This window comes from Amphiura filiformis, chromosome 4 (assembly GCF_039555335.1).
Source record: "Amphiura filiformis chromosome 4, Afil_fr2py, whole genome shotgun sequence".
Lineage (NCBI taxonomy): Eukaryota > Metazoa > Echinodermata > Ophiuroidea > Amphilepidida > Amphiuridae > Amphiura > Amphiura filiformis.
Window position 1 is genome coordinate 31476647 of NC_092631.1, and position 11193 is coordinate 31487839.

An 11193-nucleotide genomic window follows, 5' to 3' on the forward strand; every position below is an offset into this window, starting at 1 on the left:
ACGTAGGGCCTATACTTTACTTTTACTGTCACAAATATAATTATATAGCCTAAACTTTTTCATAACCATTTTATACTAGTATTTTGATGTAGGCCTACTAAATATCAGTATAATTTCGAGTTCCACTGAATGCGTTCATCATGATTAATAACATTTTTTATTTATCAAAAATCGACTATGGCATAGTCTAGCATACAAGGGGGATTTCTACAACAAAACAGTTTCCCACTTCGGCAAAAGACATGCCATGTTACTGTTACGTGAACCATATATTGAATAGACTGCTTTGTATTCCTTTTTTTAAACAATTCATATACCATTCCAATCCCATGCACTGATAAAACACAACACATCCATATCCTCAGTGACTGCCCTGCTCTCATGCATGATATAGATAGCCGTTTGATCAGAATAGGATTGGTGGATTTTCCATGGTGGGATTAGAGGGATGATAAATTTAAATGGTCTACTACAGTAGACTATATATTGAAAGGCCAAGTCTCCATAATCTGATAATGACAATTTTGAATATGCTACAATATCAATGATATTCCTATCATAAGCGCTATTTTGCTTATGCATAATTATATTTCTTTAGTATGCAAACATCAGATTCTTATTCCACAGTGAGCAGCCCTTCACTATTATCACATAATTAAACCATATTTCTAATAAATATGCATTATGATTTATTTTAACAGCTTATAACCATATTAATGCCGATACAATATTTTGATCTGGATAATCTGACGCGATGATATATAGTTTCTCTATAAACACAATGTATAATGTACAATGTACTATACAGTATACCGGTACACACTGTTCCTTTAAGGTTACCTGGAAGTACCTTCAGAGTTATTTTCGACGCTGAGGTGACGTGCTGGTGGTCGAGGGAGGGGCGTCTTCCCCAATCGCCACCTCCAAATCGGGTGGTTGGGTCCGGGCGGACAACACGGATCTGCTCTCATACTACAGGCTGGATATAAATCACCATCTTTCACAATCAAAGATGGCGGCAATTGAAAGAAATCCGCAAACCTGATAGTGTAATTAGGCTCCCACGAACGTCTTCTTTTCTTTACACTCTGACTTGATTTACCAGCGGAGGGTGTTTTCCCTTTTTTAGTCACTTTGCCCGATTTTATACCGGTACCGCTTTTAGATTGTTTTTTATGCGTTTGCAACACTTTCAGTTGAAGCTGGATAATTTCTAAGGCATGGGCGATCTCCTTTTCAGCGTTTTTGACGCTCTTATTTGTCTTGGGAAGCTCTATTGTGGAAGCTTCCAATGCTTTATAGGCGGCTTCCTCGACCTCTTCGCGTCCTTCTAATAACAAGTCCTTTCCATTCCAGTATTTTCCATTGATTATCGTCGCAGATTTTCTAACTGCATTGGTTCCATCCAACGCCGACTTGTCTTTGTCCCTCTTTGTCCCAATCTTGGCTCCCGTGCTGCTCTCTTTAACGTTATGAGGTACCATTTGTACCAACGGATCATTCCCGTTCACATCTTTAATCCGTATTTTCGTGCGCAGTTTTCCTTTATCCTTTACACTATTACTATCGCCATTGGTACAAGATGGGATTGCAAATACAGCAGGCACGTGTTTCACAATATTGCTATTGTTGTTTACGCCACAACATTTACACGGCGACGTCTGCTTTCCGCTTGTGTTGACATGGTCCAATTTTGAACTTGTCGTTCCCTCGTTCCCGCCAAATCCATTGCATGAGTTTGGCTCAGGTGACTTAACAGACGGAGCTGAAGAACATTCCTTCAATTTAACGCTCCACGACTGGTTCTTTTCCTTCCTTAAGACTAACCCCGACGATGATGCATTCGGTAAATGTTCTGTCCCTAATTTCTTAAGCTGTGTCGTTGTATTTTTCAAATCGACCCAATTCTCTCCATGTGGTACCATATTTTTCGAGGATAAGCCTGTCACCATATTCACATCATGTCCTGTATCATTACAGCGCGCAGTAACCCCTAAATAATCATGTCCGTTCGCCGCAACATTAAATTGAGACCAAGCCAATGTTTGTTGACACCCCCTGGATTTTTCACAACAACGACTTCCATTTTGTCTCGTAGAAGTTGATGAAGATGGCGATGATATACCTATGCGAATTTTACCGTGATGAGTGCGAGCAAGATAGTGCGGATTCTTACTGTTTATATCGCTACTCTCGCTGACCCCATCCGTTGTTAATGCTCTACTCGTAGTCATTGCGAACAAAATAAATGACTGCCGCGCAAGATTAAATTGAGTATTATGTTGATCAACAACGAAACAAAATGGAGAAAATTTGTTTCTACACTGCCTGCGATCAGTACTGTAACTGCCATACGACTTTCAGCTTCAACTGCGTCCTTTTTCACCGCTTGCAGTCAAAACATTCATCGCACCTGATATCAGTCTTGTCATGTGACGGACGAGCGCAGAACACATTCGCTCCAACACGACCTGTATAAAAAAAATATCAAGAAAAGTAATAAGTTCCTTTAAATGCTATAGAACCGCTTAGCGTGCTGTGTATTATCACAACTTCCTAGTACACTTATGAGCTACCTGTACCTGACTGTAACATGCATGTGTAGAGCGCTGGATTAAATTTTATGCTTTTCATAAAATCAACAATATAAACAAGTCAAACTGGGTTTTTTTTTAAAGAAACAATAAAGCATTAAATCTACTTCATTTAAACATTCTAATATTCTATGATTTTATAACCAGTTTCCCTAATTGCGATTATTAGACATTTATTATTGTACAATCATTAACATAATTATTTGATAAGAAAGCGAAGGTTGTTGACATCATAAAACCCTCGTTTCTCCCATAACGCGTGCAGGCAGGTAGAGCCTTAATCAAGTCGCTTCCTTCTCAACCGCGAGATACAGGATTGATTCAAAGAATCACATCATGCATATAGCCTACTCCGCACTAAAATCAAAAATTTGCAATTTCATCAAAACCAAAGAAAAGCTACAGTGTAAATTTGCACACACAAAAAGTTAACGTTCAAAAATAGCGTTTTTGAAGTCGTGAAATTACCAAAAATGTATGAATAGTCCCCGAGGAATAGTCCACTAATTTCAATCCAAGTTGTAATTTAGATTTATGTATTTTCCACTGCTATTGCTAGCTGGTGCATTTAGAATTATTTAAGTGTACACTACAAAAAGCACGTTTTGCCATGCATGTTCATGTATGTACAGCTATAGGCCATGCATGGTTTCTATACTGCTTGCTTCGCGATTTCCAAGGCAGATTTCATCAGCCGCCATTTTGATATTGTACAACATACAACGCAAACCTATATATGAGCGGGAACCTTACACTCGTCTATATAGCGCGCTGGCACTAAACCAACAGCACAGCACTGAAAATAGCATAGGTTACGTACTCTTTTACACATCATAGCTCTAAACACAGCAAACCTCCTATTTCTAGTTCTTCAATATTTCTGCGCGGTGGTCTGATAAAATTGCTACTCTTACGGATTTTCCCTCATATATGAACGTCCATCACCCTCCCCTAGCTTACAGGTTCAGGCGGGTATAATAAACGCATTCGATGATCGTTGCCTCGTTTCGATCGTGTTTTTTTTACATCCATTCCTTTCAAACATTTTCAACCCGCTTGTTCAGCACCTCCGAACCATAATATCAAAACAAAAGCAAGTATAGGATAAAACAAACTAAGAAATTCATTGAAAATATAAATTTGCAAAATCATGCTTATATTAATTTATGTCCTTCACCTTCACTTGTTCGGTTGCAAACATTGTATTCATAGTGGCATTTAAACTGTTATAATATAGCCCCAGGAAATGAAAATATATGTAAATATCTAAAAATTACATAATCAAATAATATATTCCTGCGTATACGCAGTACGCTTGTATTTGAAGAGAACGCAATATTAATGATGATTCTGATGACACTATATCATAATGTCGATTCATTCAACTACTACTACTTCGAAGTAGACTTGTGATACATACAGCTATAATAGCAGTACATTTAAATATAAGATTCATCAATGCAGTTCCAGACCTCTTCCGAAATGAAGTCGATGACCACAAGCAAACTTTGATCAGTCCCGGTTGTATAAACGCCTATTATTATGTTTATTAGCTGAATCCTGATGAAGGCATGTATGGTTGGGGCCTATAAGACTTCCCTAAAGACCAAGATAGATATAGACATGGCATTCAATCCGCACTTTTCGATTTCAATTATGATAACTTCTTTATCGTGAACAAAAAGTTCCGGCTAAAAATATTCAACCAGTAATCCCAGTATAGCTGCCTGAGACCTATCAGTTGAGGCCTAATAATATATCGCCATCAATCATGATCATGATATGGTCATGTTATTATGATCATGATGTCATTGATGGCGGATATCATGATCATCATGATGTCGATGGTCACGACATGAACACGATATTATATTGTGACCTAGTAGCTCCTATACCTCTATTTAGTCTCCCTATGTGATGTCCCAGTGTGATGTTTATGTCACGTGTATGCGTCGTTACGAAGTTATATTATGTAGTTCATGAGTTACAGTTCTTTTATAAGCTTACCTGCAATGACCCGAGTGTCAGTCCCGGGTGTTAGTGTAGACCAAATAGAAGAACAGTTAGACTACTGCATGGGAACATGGAGGAGTCATCAGTTCTGTGGTGTCAAAAGATGCACCTACCAGTGATCAGTTCTTCGATAATGGAGGGCTTGCACTTGCAGGTTCCACAGACAATGACAAGAGGTACTAGACGCCTCCACACCAAGAACTCTGCTGGACTATTATTTTCCCTATCGAAACTTTATTGAGGTCAAAGGTTAACCGTGTCATTGGCCTATAGGTCAAAAGAGGGCGTGTGACCTAAACATTTAGCGGCAGTGGTGGGCCCGATACGATGATGCATGAAAGTTTGGCTAAAATTGATAAACTTCGGAATATTTCATCAGGTTTTTACTGGTTTGCCGTCTGGTCCCGCAAATGGGATGTTGGGAAGTAACCAGATGAAGAATATAAAGAGGAAAGCACTCTCTTTTAGTACACCCTGTGACCCGCCCTGGTTAAAGGAACATGATAAGCCTACATTTTGAATGTTTTTAAGTGCACATGCACGAACTGCTTTAAGGGCTGGGGTATGAACGTTTGGACAGTATTTATTTTGGGACATCAGAGCACATCAGACATATCGAATTGCATTCTGAATACGAAGAATGTCATTCTGATTTCAAATAATTTTGACATTTTGAAATTCGCAATTTAATACACATTTTATGGCAAATCATTAAAAATTGATATTTTGATATTTAACAGTACTTGAAGTAAACTTTATAAATCTGATGATTTATACTTAAAGTGTATGTAGGTGGGATGAAAAGCCGACGATCAATTGAAAATTTTGACCTTTCGTATTGAAGATATGGATTTTTTCCCCAAAACACCAAAAAAATTAGGTCTTTTGGGAAAAAAATCCATATCTTCAATATGAAAGGTCAAAATTTTCAATTGACCGTCGGCTTTTCCTCACTGCTACATACACTTTAAGAATATATCATTAGATTTATATAATTTACTTCGAGGACTGTAATATATCAAAAATTTGAAAAATATCAAATTTTTATAATTTGTCATAAAATTTGTATTATATTGTGATTTTCAAAAAATGAAAATTATTTGATATCAGAAAGACATGCTTCGTATTCAGAATGCAATTCGATAGGTCCGAGGTGCTCTCATGTCCCACAAAAAATACTGTCGAAACGCAATAAACGCTCATTTTAGATCCCTTAATGAAATGGAAAGTTGGAAACCTGGGGATGCATGCGCTATGGAAAAGACAAAACAAAACTTCATAAAAGTTTATAATTTAAAAAAATTCAAAATATATAACAGTGCATAAATAGATAGATATCATGCTATACACTGCAAAAACTGTTTTAAACAACTCGGGTAATCGGATAGTATCATAGCAACATTTGCACAGTATTTTTTGTGGGACCTGAGAGCACATTAGACATATCGAATTGCATTCTGAATACGAGGAATGTCCTTCTGATATCAAATTATTTAGATTTTTTTGAAATTCGCGATGTAATGCAAATTTTATGGCATACCGTACCCGGTATTGTTCAAATTTGATGCTTTTGATATTTAACAGTTAAATAAAGTAAACTTTATAACTCTAATGATATGTACTTAAAGTGTAAGGTCAAAATGTTCATATGATGGACAGCTTTTCATCCCAGCTACATACACTTTAAGTACATATCATTAGATTTATACAATTTACTTCGAGGACTGTTAAATTTCAAAAATGTCAATTTTTAATCATTTGTCATAAAATGTGTATTAGGCCTATATAATTATCGCGAATTTTAAAAAAAATCAAAATTTGATATCAGGAGGACATTCTTCGTATTCAAAATGCAATTCGATATGTCTGATGTGCTCTCAGGTGACTCAGGTCCCACAAATAATACGTGAAAAGTTCAAGATATAATGTATCTAAGAATTCTGTCACTTAGTTAGCTATTAAAAACTTAAATTGCTCGATTGAAATTTTAAGAAATGAATTTTCAATCTTTTGCCGTTAAATAAAGTAAACTTTAATAATTTAATAAACTTTAATAATTCGATTATTAATTCCTAAGATTGTTTTTGACTGTATATATTCAGTCGAGGAGTAATTAGCAATTTCAGCAATTAAAGAGGCGTGGTCCGTTTTTTCGTGTTCTGTTTTCTTAACTATAGCGGTCTACCATCAAAACAATAGGTTTCCAAATTTTGAGTTGCAGTGCTGCAGCGGTTTTGATAATGAGAAGCAGAAATGTGTATAACAATGCCCTATAGAATAGTAGGCCTACATACACTTAACCCGATGTGGTAACCACAAGTCGCTATAGCATTTAAACGAAACAAATCTTCGGCGTTAAATTTCAATGAGAAAATTATGAGCTCTCTCCTGATACCAAAATCTCAGTTTTGACGAATAAAAATGGGGGTGAGGCTGTCGTTGAATTGTATAGAAAGGATTGATTTTCATTGTTTTTAATCTTTGAAGGCTAGAATTAGGGACAAATCATTTCCAATTTTAAAAAATTAAAAATATTCACTCTAAAAAAGTTTGTGAAAAGAGTCAGAGTCAAACCAAATCTATTTTTTCCAATCTATTTAGATTGATTCCCAATCATCAATCGTTAAAAGATTGAAATATTTCAATCGGTCAAAATAGATCAAACAGTGCCAATTTTGATTTTAGACATTGATTATGAAAATGCCCGTATGTTGATGTGTGATATAGATTGGGCTATAGCCATTTGAGTATTATATGTTTAACCTGTATATAATAGCTTAATAAAATGCATTTAATTACAAATCATAATTATCATGTAAATTAACAAATGACATGGCTATAATCCCTATACCAATTTATACTGCGAAAACAGCAGAGAAATTCAGTGAAGATAGAGTGTTAAAAGAGCACACTTTTAACATCTTGTGTTAAAAAACATAAACATCTTCATATTTTTACGTGTTTTAGTGTTATTTTGGTGTTTATAAAAAGTGTGCATTAAGTTTTGCTCTGCTGTTTTGCAGTGTATGAGAATCAGCCTCATTGTATGCTTTATAATGGTTAAAACGCTCGGATAGCAACGTTTGAACTTGACAGTAATTATGGGACATGGGCACACATTAGATATATATCGAATAGCATTCTGAATACGAGGAATGTCCCTCTCAGATCAATTCCCGATATAGGGCCTATATATACAAATTTTATTATTATTATTATTATTATTATTATTATTATTATTATTATTATTATTATTATTATTATTATTATTATTATTATCATTATGATTATTATTATTATCATCATTATCATTATTATTATTATTATTATTATTATTATTATTATTATTATTATTATTATTATTATTATTATTATTATTATTTGATATTTAACAGTCCTCGAAGTAAACTTTATGAATCTAATGATATGTAACCCCCCCCCTCCGAACATCTTCCCCCCAGTCAAACCCCCACCAGTCACTCCCCCTTTACCCCCTTATCCAACAACACAGAAAAAATCATGGCTAATCGACCAATGTAAATTGGTGACTGAAGGCAGTGACTTGCTCCATCCGGAGGATCGTAAACAATCATCAAAATTCAGGTTTTGGCACCTTTGTTATGTCAGAAATAAGCTAACAGGTATTTGAATGGGACTTCAACTTTGTCATAATACTCTGTTTGTTTCCCCTTTCTTTTCTTTTTTTTCTTTCTTTCTTGTTTCCAAACTTTTTTTACCAAATATTTTGTCAACACTTAGGCCTAGATAAACATTATGCTAGAATATTTTGCAGTATAGCTTTCAAAAAAATGTTTTTCAAGAAAACGTTTTATACCTTGATGATGGATATACAAACCTTTCAAAAAATCCTTAAAATGATTTTTTGATTAAAAATATTCAATAACACTTAGGCCAAAAAATATAGTTTTGTTGCTCTCAGCGAACGACATTAAATCCTGAAAAAACAGGGTCGCTATTTATTTATTTATTTATTTATTTATTTATTTAACAAGTATCCAGTAGTCAAAATTGACAAATGTCCATAATGAAAGAAGCATTATTTAATAGTTGTGGGGATTTTTAAGAACTGAAGGTTAAAAAAAGAATCGACCGACCGACCCATCTTTCCCTTTTTCCCCAACACAACATTTTTTTTTTACATTTTTTTCGCCAAAACATGAACATTCCGGAATAATCTGTGAATATTCTGGAAAATGTTGGAGACTTCCAAAATCTGTAAATACGCATGGTGTGATTTTATTATGATTATATAGATTTCCATCTTTGAAATAGCTTTTGACAGCAAACACATCAAATTAAAGCACATCATGTAGCCGGGAGTCACCGTTATGCTTCGTGTTTGAATATTTGTGACGTGTACGTGTCATGTCAAAAGGAGACACTTTGGGGCAGGTTATCAATTTTGAGGTTTTTAAATATCTTAAATAAAGAGATATTTTGTGTATTTTGTTTTGTTCTTCTTACTCGTACTTAAATTCAGTTCCCCTCAATCATGCGGTGATACACTGTAGCGTCCGCTACCCGATTCAATTGGATTTCGTTTTAATATGTCGCCCTCTAGTGTTATCGCCAATTCATCTATATACCTTTGTCAACAGTTTCTGAACTTTTTCGACCTTTAAAACTATTATTATTCGAATTTAGAGATGAGAATTTGCGAAAAAAAACCATACCTTTAGGTCTTCGATATATTTTTTACAATTGAAACGTTGATGATTCGACGTGTCATGTCTTCCACCAACAGACTGCCATGAGTCTTTGAATTTCATCGTAAGAAAGTTCAGTTGCAACTTACGAATGCAATTATTTTTACTTAAAAATATAATGTAAGGTTTGATCAACGGTCCCAATATCAAGCAGCAAGTCCATGCCTAAGCAATATAAATTTGCACCAAATAAGACGACTAGACGAGGACAATGCCGGCGTTATTTTTGAGGCCTATCTAATGTTTCAAGTAGACCTATAGTATAATTATTGATACGAAATCTTTTTACAGAAAATTGTTAAGTGCTTCAGGAAATGTCAGTTTATATTGCTATTATGATTCAATTAAATAGTCAACTACAATATAAAACAACGCAAGTAGGCTACATATTCTTTTTGCATGAATGCTTGAAAGGGATGACATTTTATGCTATACGTAGGCCTAAGTGTTTTTGTTTTTTATTTTTGTTTGTTTTTGTTTGTTTTTTTTTTTTGTGGGTTTTTTGCAATGTTTGTTTGTTTTTTGGTTGTTGTTTTGTTTTTGGGGGTTGTTTTATTGGGTTTTTTGGGGGGTTTTTTGTTGTTGGTTTTGTTGTTGTTGTTTTGTTTTTTTGGTTTTTTTGTTTGTTTTCTTTCTTCAAACCTAGCAAACACAACGTTTTACAAAAATTATTTAAATGTCAGGTCATATAAAGGCTATAAGCACGTTTTAATAGTATTCATAAAACATTTCTGAAAACTTTATAGCTATAAACAGAAGGTTATTTAACTTTTGATGAAATATTTTTCAAAAATATTTTGCCAAAATATTTTACAATAACGTTGTAAAAGAAAAGCGCATTCATGACCTTTAAATAACCCGACATTTAAATGGTATTAAAACGTTTTCAATAGAAACGTTTTAAGAACATTTTTGTGTTGGCTGGGAACTCTGTGTAATGTTATTAAATTGCTCTACGACAAAGTTAAATGCCGTATTATGGTTACTTTTTTTGTGTAAATTAAATTAAATGATTGGTTATAAAAATGAAACACGTATTTTCCAAAAATGAGAATACATAAATTGAAATTAGACCTCGTAGAAGTCTTTAGACTTGATTGTCATAGCATGGAAAAAACACTCTAAAAATGCACGTTTTTGGCCCTTAATTTATAAATCTGGCCAAATAGTGAAATTTAACTTTTATTGTCAGTTAGAACTATAAATGAATAATTAGGACTGAGCTGTGTATCATTTGGCAGAAGTTGATATTTTTTTAATCTAAAAAAAAAAAGTGCTGTATTTTCTGGAATGTAGAGTAAGTCATGCTCCTCTCCGTCCCGCCTTATAAACACAACCTTATTTTATGTGAGCAGGAGATGGCCAAAAGTGTTTTCAAAAAGACAGAACTATAAGCTAATTTTAGTATAGCTTGCCGTGCAGACCTAAAACAAAAATATCCTTTAAAAAAACCCGCTTCATATTAAAGCTTTTATTTTGTTCTACACATGCATGAACACAGAATAACTGAAATATGAAATAAACCTGGTAAAAGCAACTTCATTCTTAATGCTACTATATATAGATAAATAAACAAGTTTCTTTTTGAAAACACGTCCCAAATAGGAAACATTATTAAAACTTACTATTATAACACCCATTTGGTACACATGTATGTTATTTGAAATAACATAATTATAATAAAGATGTGGACAATTGACAAAATTTTTACTGTAATAATCCGGGCACATTCGTTTCCAGGCTCCCTCTGCGCCACGCACGCAGAACACGCGACTGTCTCGTCAAAGTCCAATCTATAACAGATAGCCTATCCGCATTCACTCCCTCACAGCGAAAGTGTAAAAAATTAAAATTGTGTA

General features: G+C 34.3%; 1 protein-coding gene across 1 annotated transcript; it reads right to left on the reverse strand.

Annotated features, from left to right (window-relative positions):
* Nucleotides 1-204: 204 nt before the first annotated feature.
* On the reverse strand, nucleotides 205-4777 carry LOC140150806 (uncharacterized). The gene is made up of 2 exons (XM_072172936.1): nucleotides 4602-4777; nucleotides 205-2471 (listed from the first exon to the last, which is right to left on the reverse strand). The coding sequence occupies exon 2, from the start codon at nucleotides 2232-2234 to the stop codon at nucleotides 837-839; it is 1398 nt and encodes a 465-aa protein (XP_072029037.1). The 5' UTR covers nucleotides 2235-2471; nucleotides 4602-4777; the 3' UTR covers nucleotides 205-836.
* Nucleotides 4778-11193: the final 6416 nt, after the last annotated feature.

Excerpts from the sequence above, each read along its gene's own strand:
- LOC140150806 (XM_072172936.1), bottom strand. The coding sequence starts at position 2,234 with ATGACTACGAGTAGAGCATTAACAACGGATGGGGTCAGCGAGAGTAGC.